The sequence below is a fragment of the Rhopilema esculentum genome, chromosome 16, assembly GCF_057945365.1.
Source record: "Rhopilema esculentum isolate cy_ngs chromosome 16, ASM5794536v1, whole genome shotgun sequence".
NCBI classification, from domain to species: Eukaryota; Metazoa; Cnidaria; class Scyphozoa; order Rhizostomeae; family Rhizostomatidae; genus Rhopilema; species Rhopilema esculentum.
In genome coordinates this window covers 13237788-13251974 of record NC_142830.1, presented here as the reverse complement: position 1 = coordinate 13251974, position 14187 = coordinate 13237788, and the positions used below count along the sequence as shown (strand labels likewise).

The 14187-nt window shown below is 35.9% G+C and overlaps 1 protein-coding gene across 1 annotated transcript; it reads left to right on the top strand.

Moving 5' to 3' along the window:
* Positions 1–1267: 1267 nt before the first annotated feature.
* LOC135682455 (uncharacterized) lies at positions 1268–12026 on the top strand. Its single transcript, XM_089112915.1, has 5 exons — positions 1268–2476; positions 2907–3036; positions 3986–4143; positions 4888–5116; positions 6340–12026. Exons 1-5 carry the CDS (start codon positions 2117–2119, stop codon positions 6606–6608), a joined length of 1146 nt encoding a protein of 381 aa, XP_088969041.1. The 5' UTR covers positions 1268–2116; the 3' UTR covers positions 6609–12026.
* The last annotated feature ends 2161 nt before the right edge of the window (positions 12027–14187 follow it).

The following is a 14187-nucleotide window of genomic DNA, read 5'->3' as shown; positions in this document are numbered from 1 at the left end:
ATTGGATTTCGCTTATTCTTTCCGATAATTTTTCACTTCATCGATTCTGTTTTGATGGCTGCAAAGTTACAGCTCATTTGTTCTAGTACTGCAAGAGGTTTTTCTGAATTATCAACATTTTATGTGTGTTTGTGAAAGAGCTTTGTCTGCCACTAAAATTTCATTGACTCTATTTACTTTTGTACTTAGAGCTAGCCTTTTCCTGCCTCTATGCTTTGGCTAAACCTGCCAGTTGCATTTCATTGATTACGATTTCACCATCAACTTTAACTTCTTTTAAAAATAGATGCAGACGCATGCGAATTGTATCATCTGCTAAACCAGTTTCAACTGGTTGGCGAAAAAATCCACTCACTTAACTCGGACTTTACTTTAGATCAGCTCCTGTTTCCTCTCTGCGTGCAAATAAAATCTTTTGTGTGCAGTCCATGGCACGTATGAGAAAGTTTACAGGGTCCTCATTCTAATATTGCGACATTGTAAGAAGATGTTGGCAAAGGTTTGTGGCACTTCCCTCCTTATAATCATTCTAATCAGGGGGCGCAGGGGGCGCGATTTTGCTTTTTATCACGTGACCCTATGACGTACATTGTGATAACTCGGAATTTTCCTGTCATTATTAGAGAGTCTACAAAACACGACGCGACAGGTCCAGGCGAACTAAATTCGTTTAGACGCGTGTTGTAAACATTAATATTGCACTGTATACCAGTAGCAGCAATAACAGATTATCACAATCTACGTCACGGTGTCACGTGATTCATTTCCCGCCATAATTTTGAAAGGGTTTTTAAGTAGGAAAATGAATTCAGAAAGGAAAAATATTTCAACAACACTCTCATACAGCATTTTACTTTAAGTTAATAGAAGAAAAAAAATTGGCGCCAAAAGCGTGTCACTTGTCCTTTAAATTAGACCATTTCAACCATCGTTCTCAATACAAGTCTTCTTTTGTTTGTCCACATCCACCTCCCAATGCTTTAAGTAGGGACCCCTTACTTTGGGCGCCGAACTTGTTAGACACTCTATTAAAATGGAGAATGACACCAACAATCAAGATATTTTTTGCGATATTCCAGGCCAGGAATTTCGTAAAAAAGGCGAATAAAATCTTGGCCTAGCCTAACAACAACAATGGTTTCGAAGCAAGGTCGGTAAATGACGTAATCAACTGATATCTCTTCATTAAACATAAGCAACGTGTACACATGGTAAGCGATTGAATTGTCTATGAATTTCACAGGTAGCGAAATCTAGATTATTGGACCTAATGAGCTCACTGTCTTGTTACTATAGTTCATTTTCTGGTAATGCTTCATGTTCGAAGGATAAAGTACTTCTTCATAATAACGGGATTTAAGTTTGTTAAAGTTTTCGATTTAACAAATGCTGGCACTTTAATTGAATGAACACGGGCCGTAATGGATGTCACTATCAATGACTTGGGGTATTTACGTGTTCAGTTTAAACTAGTATCACAGAACAATGCTCAAGCAAGAGACACTTGTCAAATGTTACGCACTAACTAGCATACATGGTTTCAATTTGATTTCAAAATATTTCAATGGATAACGCAATGGTACTTGAATTTAGAATTTAACTCTTTGTCTGCTGTCTAGAGTTTCCAGTAATTAACAAAAAGACTTTTTTGAGAAAATATAAGTTTTAAAAGGGTACAATATATGAAATTTTATGCAAGATAAATTCCAGGAGCCTAGAAACGCTGTGTAGCTACATAAAAAGAAGTGGGCTAAAGAGCGAGGATTGAGGAACTCCATACATGAAAATCGAAAATCAAAGAAGTTAAAACCACCTCTGATTAAGACCTAATTAGACATAATTTTCAGCGCATCGTCTGAAAAATGTTTCAACATAAAGAGAAAGTAGTTAATCGAAAAGAGTTGATTGAAAAAATTAGTCTTTTCGAAACCTATTGATACATAGAAATCTTAATCAGTCTTTTCATCGGAAAGTGAATCTAGTATAACCATGAAACAAAAACCACCTGCAGATTTGGTAAACCATTCTTTCTGGTGAGAATGTTTGGCTAAATTACAAGTCACCAACAAATTTAACAAACCTATTTCAATTTAGATTGAAGTAAGACGCTGCTGAAATGAAGAAGCATAGTTCAGTAGCAAAGGCATATATCATGTCAATCAAGATTGTAATTTTGTCAATTTCCGTTGGTTATAATCTTGCGACAATATTGAGAGAGAGCTGCCAGTATTATGGAAACTTTAACATTGTTTTAAAAGACATGGCAGTGACAGGCAATGTGTTAAGAACATTTTCCGGGAAAACTAAGCGGCAATGCACACTCGAGTGTATGTCAAGCCTTGAATGTAAATCACTGAACTTTAAAGAAGACGATGGACAATGTGAGTTGCTTGATCGGAATTTGACATCAAGTATGACAGCTATCAGCAAAAGAATTGGGTGGGTGTACATGACAACAGACGAAGAAGCTTCTAATGTAAGTATTCTTTAAAATAATCTGGGTACCAAAGCCTATAAAATTGGATGGAGAGATGAATTTCTTAGGCCTAGGGTATGTTAGAAATAACTTTGAGTAAGTCCGCGATCATATGTGAACCCATTTAAGTTGGCTTTAAAAAAGTAAGTAAGTAAGAAAAAAAGGGAGTGTAAGAAACAGTTGTTTTGGTAATACATTAGCAATGTTTAGAAATTAAAGGTAAGATATTTCTAAAAACGTCCTTTCATTCTTTCCTTGGTTTCTTTCGACATTATATTGATTAGAATGTACAGCAAACGTGGTCTATACTCACATCAAAGACCATCTACCTATCAAAATCCTCTCTTTCTAACGTCCCTATAAAGCTGTGTCCATGACGATAAAGATTGTTCTCATATAAGATATTTCACTTGCAATGTCTTGTCACTAGGTTGGTCCACGGTGTGCATTATTGTCTCCTTGCCAAAATGGTGGTAAATGTGTGGATACATGCACGGAAGATGGGTTCAAGTGCCAATGCAAAGAAATGTTTACAGGCAAATATTGCGAAAATGAAAGAAGTAAGGGACACTCTCGTACCTGTAAAATGCAGCAATGTAGACTTCCCGATGACTCTGTTAACATCTTTCTATAATTTGTGAAAATTGAGAAATTATTGCACATATGCAAAATGTTTTTGGTACGAAATATGAAAAACATTAATAAATAAACGTTTTGAGAAATTTTTAAGATTTTATATGATACCCTTCAGAGTTGGACATGTCTTTAAAATGTTTCTAGTTCAGAGCCATTTTATTCAAGTAAGATTATTTAAAAAGACTTTTTTGGCTTCAATACATATGGCTTGTATCATCGTGATAATGATAAGAGCATATTCTTTATAAGGGTAGGAGCATTATTTTGCTACTTTGTGACTGACAATTCCCATCTGAGTCTATATCAGACAAAAAAGAAATTACAGCCAAACGAAAATATAGCTAAATTATTAAAGAATAAGACCAAAAAGGAGCGAGCCTGAAAAAAGAAGATATCAAGTCCAAGGACGGACATATAGCTTTTTTGCTGTTTATGTCCAAGCAAGGGGGTACTTTAAAAAAATATCCATTTTCTTTAAGGCAACCTTCTACTTTCCATTTTCAGCAATTTGAAAATTTGTGTGTATTTGCGTGTTAGTGTATTAAAAATTTGATCTTCTATTCACTAATTTTACACCATCTATTCCATATGTAATTAAACTATAAATGACTTAAAGACTAGCTGCGTTAAAAAAAAATAATTTGACAAAAACATTGGTTCACAGCTGTGCTGTCATCTTTCATGAAATTGAATCCAGCAGACTTGAATATCATCATCGGTGTGTGGTAACAAAGCCATTTTCATTCAGAAGCTCTACCCATCTAAAAACCAACCATCTATATTTTCAGGCACATGTATAATTGAAAACAAATAGCTTTGATAGGAAGCCAAAATAGATGTCTAAAGCAAGTTTCCTCTTTCTGCATTTTCAAGGTTTTGCCAGTTGCCAAGAAGCCTACGAAGCGGGTTATCGCAAGGATGGTGTTTACTTGCTTTCAAACATTGGACACCATTATTGTGTTCTGAATGGGACAACGACTTGTAACGGCGTTGGAGGTTGGACACTAGTGTTAAAGACGGATGGAAGACTGGTAAGAACATCTCTTCTACAAAAATCGCTTATTATCAGATCAAGAACCAAACAGAAAATTAGGCTTAATGCATAGATTAATAGCATTTTTTTGGACAATTATGTGGGTAAATATTTTTGAAATGCTTCTATGGACACATTCATTAAAAAAGGTAACAACAATTTTGTATCAGGTCGAGGTGTTGAGAGAGGGCGTAAGAAATCTATATCTTATAAGATTGTTCTAGTTCTCCAAATTACAGATAAGTCCTCAAAATCTAACCTCCCCCCCCCCCCCCCTCCCCCACCAATCCGCAGGTATCCTTCCTCAAATTAACCAATTTCCCTCCTCAAGTGAGCCCCATCTATCTTCAAATTAGCCCAACTCTCTTCTCAAGTAGGCCCCTTTCTTCCTCAAAACAAGCCCCCATGCTCCCTCGAAATTTAAAAATTTCCCTGTGCCATAAGGCCTCTGAATAATTACCCTAGGGACCAGATTAAAGGCAGTCTGTCAGCTCTGTGATTGGCTGATATCAACAGTGGCATCCAGAGGTTGATTGCATCCAGAGTTTTTTTCTGATTGGTTAACAACGCTAATAGCTCATAACAGTCAACCAAGAATGATTTCTACGCCAGTGAAAATTAATTTGAGTACAGCAGATGACAGGCTGCCTTTAAAAGTGAAGCAAAACATGACAATCTTTACTATCTCTAGGATATTTTCTAATGCTCTTGTAAATATGACTTCTCTATACTCTCACGGTAGAACACATTTCGATACGAGTCAAGTCACTGGACATCAAGCAGTGTCTACAACCACGTTTATGCCTTGGCAGAGGGTTTTCTTGGCGACCAGGAAGCGAAGTTTCCAGCATTCAATGCATTGCCGTTTGCTCAAGTTTGTGTTGGGATGAGGTCGGGAAGTGAGAAAAGCTATATTACTCTACATAAAAACTCAACATCACTTTTGACATATATGCAAGGCTCATTTCAGCGTAAGTTACTGCACCATAAAGACATTACCAAATTTCATAATGACTGTTATTTTGTTGTGTGGGGAATTTCAATTTTTGGACCTCGCGTAGTAGGACTATGTTTTGGTTCTGTTAATATGTAAAAGGAGGTGGGAGGAGAGAGATGGGAAGAAGAAAGATTGAGACGTGATTTGTACGTACTTTGAGAGACGTGATTTAAGACCGTTTTAATTCTATTTATTGCTGCTATTTACCTGCTTATTATCACCTGCTCTGTTGACTACATTTATCAAATTAATAATTGTTGTTTTTACCTTCATCGATTTGTGTGTTTATCTTTGCGAAGTTGGCTAGGCCTATCGCCGCTCAACTTAGCTAACAACACTTCCTGGAAAATTCTGTGGGAATCAACCAAATTCACCACAGTTGAGCCACTCAAGTCATTTTTTTAAGGTCCTCTTTTTATTGATTGCGAATTTTCGCTCTTTTTTGCATAATTAAAACATTGTCTCGGAGCTGAAACAATGAGTTGCTTCTAGCCAGAAAGTCCTAAAAAAAATTTAAAGGATGTCAAAAGTATGAATACTTCCTTATTTTATCTTGATACTTCACATTGTCACCGTATCAAAATGGTATAACTGAACATTTCCTTCTATGTGAATAAATATTGTTTTTGTAATGTTTTTGTAAACTGAATTTGCAATCAAATCTTAGTAACTTTACAAAACGATTATACCATGATTTGCTATAATTCATGATCTTCTTCTCGGTCACCACTAAGTCACCTCTTATTGACTTCTGATTTTGGTTCAAAATTGCATTTATTCCTTTTATTGATTTGAACAAGGTGTGGCTACACTAACACATCTTAAAAATAACTGATTTAAATTCAATTTTATAAAACAAATCTGTTGGATATGTATTTTATGCCAAGGCCATAAGAATGAATGAAGGATAAAAACCCTGTGATTTTTTCTTGGGTGTTTCTGGAGTTGGGAAGTATGTTTAGACAGTAGGAAGACAGTATTAAATCCATATCTTTTGAAATGGGTTCTAGTGTTTCAATCTGGGAGTTTCTTAACTTTTATGGGCATTAATTTATGGAAAATACTACACCTATCAAAGGTGAAAAAAAGCCTTTAAAGATTTTTATACTTCTTTCGCAAGATATTGAAACGTTTTGGCCGAATCAATGGCGACCAATGTGTGATCCTTGCTTAATCATAAAAATTTTTCTTTAAAAGCAACATACCAGAAGGAAGAATGGCGCAATTTTCTGAAAGGAAGCCAGCTCCAGCCCTATTGCAATAGACAAGGGTTCAATATCATCATTACCGGTAGTGTAGAAGTTGGAGTGAGGATTGGAATCATTGGCAACGACGCTAGAGACTGCATCACCCCTGGTTCAGCTATTGGCATAGGTATTGGCGGTTCTCATTTACAACCCACTGGCGTTTATACTGGAGCGACAATGAGTGCACAGAAGGTTTTCGGATATATACTCATAAGATAAGTAGATCCCGAACGAAGCAGCAAAGGTAACAAAGTGATTTGACTAAGATCTAGCACATTCAGAGCACAATACAAGTGCACATATACTCCCTGTGAGGAAGGAAGAAAGGAAGAAAAAGAAAAGCTTAAAAGAAACAAATGAAATGAGAAGCTCGTAACGGCTTTTGATTGGATAGTTAGGCCCTGTCTTTATGATGATTCGATGCAAACGATTGATCTACTTTTAATGCACGCTTATTGTTTTTACCTAAATAATTATTTAGGACGGTGTTTTCGAGCGATTATCATGTATTTAGATGGCATTAAAATTACAGCATGTTATTTCATCGCAAGACTTTGAAGGAGACATGGGTAATTTGAACGGCCATCTGCAAGCATGAGAGACCATAAAGATATGTAATTTGCTATCTTTAGACAAAATGTTGCATAAATCGCAAAACTATATTCATTATAATTTGGAAGTAATTAAAATGGAAAAACATTACATGTTTAATTTTTTTCTTAAATAGAGAAGTATATGTCAATGGTTTATTCAAGAGTAGTGTTTTTTTAAAAATGATAATATGACGACCCTGGACTAATTTTTTGCATCCAGCAGCAATTAATTATCTCTTTTTCTAATCAAATTTTGTTTTCACGGGTTTCAGAACGTGAGAAGTCCAATGTGTCTGCTTGGATTGATTTAAAAATATCTTGATAATCAATAGCTTTTTCTTTTAGCAATTTTTATTCTCTCTATTCAAGTTGTGACGTCATCCCTTAGTAGCTATATCCGACTAGGGGAAGTGAAATCTAAGTTTAGAAATGTTATGAGACATAGTTGTAGCCTATTGTTTTGTTATGTTTTAAGTAAAATATCAGAAGCCGTTGCACCTGTTTGTCTTTTTAGAAAGTTAAGTTTGTTGCACTGATCGTAGAATGTAAATTGTCGCATTAGAAGAAAAATATCAAAAACTTGTTGATTTGAGTTTCTCTACTTCTTGACACTGAGATGGCAAGATATCAATTTAAAGGTGATGGTCATTTTTGGTAACAAATTTTTCTTAGAACTCGAAAAAATTAACATGGTATTATTTCAAAACAATTTGGCGGTTTCTCTGATATTGATCAAATCCTACAGGCTACAAAAAGGCTTCGTTTAGTTCTTATAGCTTCTATTTTAAAATCTATTTGGCATTTCAAGACTTCAGCCTCTGTGTCGACTGTAGGATTTTTGCTAAGCAAATTTTTTTCTCAAAAGAAATTGAATAGCATATCCTAGCATGAAATAAAGTAAGAATGTAAGGAGGAGAGAAAGAAAGAACGAAAAGAAGAATTCAAGGTAGCACTGCGCTCACAAACAAATCTCAGAGCAAACAAACTATCCAACTGGTTTGATATGTTCTTCAAAAAATGAGAAACGAATAATTTTTTAACAAGCTGTGAACAGAGCCATCGAGAGCCAGATTGGGCCTAATTACAAACATCTACAATCCTCGACAAAAGTCCTTGGAACACCCTGCGACCAATGAAAGATTTTGAAGAAATAGAGGTTTCCGGCTGTAAGATACAGAAATATCCCCCTCCCCCCGAAAACAATGTTGGTTGAAAAGCCTTTTACTTACCCTAGCAGATAAAGTAACATTGGATGAATTTCAAGCTTTGAAACTGCTGTTATTCAACATTGTTTCAAGGGGGAGAGGGGGATCCTACTGAAGTTATGCGAAATTTTAGCTTGGTGTACCAAGACTTTTGGCAAGGATTGTAGCAACACTGTTGCAATAACTGCCCTCATTAAACCACCTGTAACCAATTGCATCATTGTCGTGATGTCAATAGCGTGGGTTTCCAAAGTGAGTTTATTCAAGAGTGTTATCTAGTGGCATTGAGGTTTCTTGTCTTATTTTGCTTGTGTATAGGTCAATATTCATAAAACAAAAACAAACCTTTTTTAATCATTAATCAATTAACTTTTAACATAGCAACACAGCTTCTATTCTAAAGCCATAATGATAAAGATGAATCATGTTTGTCATCTTGTTTTCAACGGAGCCTTGAATGTGACATCCTGCAACAACAGGTTGTCGGATTTTTAATTATTCTAGGATTCCAGAATAAGATACTTTGCGTCACGTATAACATTTACGATGAGAATGTCATTTATGTTACGATGGGAATCTCATGACCTTTGAATCATAAGATTTTGAACAGACTAGACCAACAGAGATCTTCTCACTCGATCTTCCCTACGAAACTCTGCAAACATCTCTGACTCCCGAAATATATGACTGAATCTGCAAAAGAAGACTTTCAAAATTCAGCTCTCAAACCATGTAATGATACCTCTGTTGAAATTCATGAACTGCTGTTACTGGATTGTTTTAGAAAAGAGCTTAAAAAGCATCTGAAAGACAGACTCTAAAACACAAACATGATTTTACGAAAATTTTAGTTGGCTGTAGGGTTTTCGTTCTATTTGTTTTATCACTGTAATTAGATGCTATATAATTTAATTTGCTGAAGATTTAATTGGCGAAGACTTTCAAAATTCAGCTCTCAAACCATGTAATGATACCTCTGTTGAAATTCATCAACTGCTGTTACTGGATTGTTTTAGAAAAGAACTTAAAAAGCATCTGAAAGACAGACTCTAAAACACAAACATGATTTTACGAAAATTTTAGTGGGCTGTAGGGTTTTCGTTCTATTCGTTTTATCACTGTAATTAGATGCTATATAATTTAATTTGCTGAAGGTTTAATTGGCGAAGACTTTCAAAATTCAGCTCTCAAACCATGTAATGATACCTCTGTTGAAATTCATCAACTGCTGTTACTGGATTGTTTTAGAAAAGAACTTAAAAAGCATCTGAAAGACAGACTCTAAAACACAAACATGATTTTACGAAAATTTTAGTGGGCTGTAGGGTTTTCGCTCTATTTGTTTTATCACTGTAATTAGATGCTATATAATTTAATTTGCTGAAGGTTTAATTGGCGAAGACTTTCAAAATTCAGCTCTCAAACCATGTAATGATACCTCTGTTGAAATTCATCAACTGCTGTTACTGGATTGTTTTAGAAAAGAACTTAAAAAGCATCTGAAAGACAGACTCTAAAACACAAACATGATTTTACGAAAATTTTAGTGGGCTGTAGGGTTTTCGTTCTATTTGTTTTATCACTGTAATTAGATGCTATATAATTTAATTTGCTGAAGATTTAATTGGCGAAGACTTTCAAAATTCAGCTCTCAAACCATGTAATGATACCTCTGTTGAAATTCATCAACTGCTGTTACTGGATTGTTTTAGAAAAGAACTTAAAAAGCATCTGAAAGACAGACTCTAAAACACAAACATGATTTTACGAAAATTTTAGTGGGCTGTAGGGTTTTCGTTCTATTTGTTTTATCACTGTAATTAGATGCTATATAATTTAATTTGCTGAAGGTTTAATCTGTGTATAAATAATCATAAATTGGGACATCTTCAGTCTTATAGTCCTTCAATGAAGAAAATAGAGAAATAACAGCAATGTAACGGTTTGGCTTTCGTATTTAACCAATTTAGTAATGTTCGCGTTGCGTGTTAAAGTCACATGTTCTGTTAAGTCCTGTTGTGTTGGTGAACGCCTTTTTATGGCAATGTGTTTGTCTTTCAACATGTAGTGTGACGCTTGTATTGTCCTGTTAATTAGCTTCCGTTTATGTTATTAGTATGTGTTGATCACGATATAAGTTAGTCTTACTGTTTTGACAATAGAGATAACATCAAATAACGAGTATCTCTTGTGTACTATCTATTTGGGGCTTAGGCCCGTTGGCCTAGCCCATCGCTCCACTAACGAGCTTGGTTATTAACTGGTTCTTCACCGTCATGACAAGAACCCTTATCGTTACAGCAATATATCTCTCTAAATCTGGTGAAATTTGCAGCGAACTTTGCGGGAAATGATAGCCTTGTAGTCAACCTCCAAAATGAGTCGTGTAAAAATTTCAGACCGTAAAAACCTCTGTGTAAATTGTTTCTGCCGCTAGATAGGTTGAAATCATTGTTGGATGATTTCACGTTGTTGGATGAAGGGGTGACCAAACCAGTGCAACATGGCATACAAAATTTGTCGATTTATCAACAGCTGCAATCATAAGGTCCAACTTTATGCACTCAAGCTTCTGCTAAACAATAAACATGGCGACTCGACTGCAAGCAAAACGGCAAGCAGTAACAGTGCTTTTGGTCTATTTGAATTGAAAATTGATAAAGATAAGACACGAAAGGTGGTTTTTGAAGCATAATCACAGAATTGGGTCTTTTCCCTTATTTTGAAATTGGAACAGCATCTGAAATATTTACCCCCTTCCTCAGAGATTTCGTAGAAAAGCATAGTTACACTTAAACTCCTGAGCTGATCCGCCTGGGCTTTCGTTTGTACTGTCGCAATAACAGTCTTCATTCTCTTCTCGGTTGGACGGAGGCTAGCTCATTTTATAAAGCTCTGGCAAAACGAATAAACATTATACTAAGAATTTTACTCAACTTTTGTTTACCGAAGTTGAGCGAAGTTTAGCGAGGGTGGTAAAACGTGACTAAACTTTTCATTAAACTTCACTCAACCTTTTTTGAACTGCGAGCTGTGTAGGACGCTGTGGGGTTGTAGGGGATCTTGCATAGGAATTTGCTTTCTGTTTGTTTTGTTGCATGTCAGCATAAAAGACTTCAAGTGCACGAAGTGAGTAAAAATAAGAATTTGATAAAAAAAGGAAAAAGGAAATACTTTTTAGCACATCAATAACAAAGTTGACTGTTGAAGAAGACACAGTAGCGTACAAGTAGATTAAGCAAATGTCTCACGAAGGCATTCTAGAGATTTTGGGTCACGTAAAGACAGGAAAAATGACGAAAACCTATGGATTTCCACAGCTACGGCGCATGCGCTGGCACAAGAAATGCTTAATTGGTGGCAAAACGACTAAACATTCGCTAAACATTTTAGACCAGAATCAAACTGCTCAACAACACTCAACACGACTAAACAACACTAAACAAGGTGGCAAAACGAATAAACATTCCATTAAACTTTTCAGTAAACAAAAGTTGAGTGAAATGTTTAGTGAAATGTTTAGTCGTTTTGCCAGGGCTGAAAGCTGGTTTTTGTGTTGATGTTTTGTTCCCATCTTTTGTTAATCGCATTTGCATCTTCCTGAACAAAACAAATCGAATTGCGATGTGTTTTTCCTTGCTGCGCTTCAACGAACATGATTTTGTTGGACAGGTTTGTCAAACCTTTCCAACATCATCCAACAATATCAAACATTTTTATTCAATATCCAGCAACGTCCAACATTGGTGGCAAAAGAAGTGTAACATTTATTCCCGACAATGTTGGGATTGGTTGGACGGAGTGTTGCACTGGTTTGGCCTGGGCTGAATCTACAAAACATTCACGAAAACAACGATAATTGTAAAATTCACTCAAGAATCACCAGAAAAATCTCTAAAACAGCTCGATGATTTTCAAATCATAAATTTGATGTGCAACTCAATAGGAGTGTTTTTTCAAGTGGAATTAGGGAAAAGGTGATCCAAAGACTGTTTCATTTTATCCGTAAACAATTATGGCAGACAGCTTTGAATTTTTGGCAGATAGCTTTAACAATAAACAGCCCAAAGATATATAGAAAGCAACCACAGACGACAGAGGAGTTTTGTTTGAGAAATGAATCATTTCTACCACTTTGCAGCAACCAAGTAACCTTGTAGGGGACAATTACCAGCGTTTGTGCGAAGCTGATGTGCACTTAATATAGAGGACGTTATTTTCGCATCGCATAATTAATTCCGTGGGCTAAACATTCCTGGCTCTTATATGGGAATAAGCCAGACTCGAATCGAAAGAAGAAGATTTTTAGAGAAAAGGGTGTCAGGAGGATAAATTAAATAAGAAAGTTATGAACGAGAAGAACAAGCAACCAACGATGGCGATTTCGAATAGAAGAAGATCAAGAAATCAGGAAAGGAGAACAACGATAAAGAAACGAATTTGAGGAATTGTTCGGGAGATGAATCATGCCCGTTTTCCAGACATGCACCAACCCCCGTTTCAGGGTCATTGCACATGCGCATTATCACTTGAAGCCCAGGCAAGAAGTTCAAGAATTGTGTGGTCGCAAACAGAACAGCTGTGCGAATACTGTTATCAATGCGCATGTGCTATGACCCCGCAACACTGATTGGTTTAAGACGGTATTGTTTCGAAACAAAGGACTGATAGTTTCGTCTCCCGAACAAGGAAGCAAACTAGACTGATGACACAAAATGGAAGAAAGAGAAATGACAAAAAAGGCAATAAAATAGATCAGGCAAGGAAAACGAAGTAAATAAAGACAAAGAGGAAGATGGAACTTCAAATGCCATAATAAGATTATTTAGAATCATGTTGAAGTTTCAATTTAATCACATTGAACATACAGGAATGATTTACTCCCGCTTATTATATATTTTTTAGATAAATTTACAAACTACTGACTACTATAACGCTTAATAGCGAATAAAACCTAAACTACAGTGGAATCCCGATATAACGAACTCTGAAGAGAACCAGAAAATAGTTCGTTAGATCGGTAGTTCGCTAAACCGAAAGAAAACTTTTTTTGCTTTTAAAAGATACCTTTAGTGGGCTTGTTTAGGCTATCTCAGACTTCTGTGCACATTTCACTCCAAAAACCAATGCAAGCTGAATTCAAATATTTCTAGTGGTTAGCCATCGAAAATGAAACATTCGAAAATAAAGCCTATAAACCTAGGTCACTTCACTCCTAGTTGGCGGCTGAATGACCTCTTCGAGTACTTCACATTTTTACTCTTCTTCTTCTTTTTGCATTCAATCTGGGTCTCTCAATAGAATTTTGTCGTCGCTCATTGCCAATGTCTGTGTCAAAGTGTTCGTTAGTGTCAATGTACTTAGTCGCAGTTATTTCTGACGTCATCAAACTTTAATCTAGTGATTAAAATGTGCCATCAGCCTGTTTTGCTGATGACGATAGTGATTTTCCCCTAAGAGAAAGTGATACATGAACACCCAAAATAATTAGATATAAAAAGCAGACCAAGAATTCATGTAAATTTCGTTAAATCGAGGGTAATCGTGACAAAGGGACCCACAATTTGGTTCGTTATACCGAGAGAATTTGTAAGGACTTTGTTCGGTAGAATCGAAGGGGCCATACATTTAGTTCGTTACAACCGGAAGTTCGTGATATCCGGGGTTCGTTATATCGGGATTCCACTGTATGTTTTATGTAATAGCGCATGACTATGGCCCGGGCAGACCATAGTCAATAACAAACTCTGGAAGCCATTGTTCTTTTCTTTTGTTGTATTGGCTAAGGTCGGACCCAGTGGTACAATCCCACTTACACTCGGACACTCAAGAATGACAATTAAAGATATTGTAGGCCCTTCCCTCGATAGCTGTAACAAATATTTTATACAAACTTAAGTGTTCCGGACACAACTAGGTGTTCAGGTATACATTAAAAAATTGCTATCTTAATAGATGGATTCATCACTCAGATAAATTTTGCAAAGTACAGGACCAAAA

Excerpts from the sequence above, each read along its gene's own strand:
- LOC135682455 (XM_089112915.1), top strand. The coding sequence starts at position 2,117 with ATGAAGAAGCATAGTTCAGTAGCAAAGGCATATATCATGTCAATCAAG. Across the intron at positions 2,477-2,906 it reads CAGACGAAGAAGCTTCTAAT|GTTGGTCCACGGTGTGCATT; the intron begins GTAAGTATTCTT and ends TCTTGTCACTAG. Across the intron at positions 4,144-4,887 it reads TAAAGACGGATGGAAGACTG|AACACATTTCGATACGAGTC; the intron begins GTAAGAACATCT and ends CTCTCACGGTAG.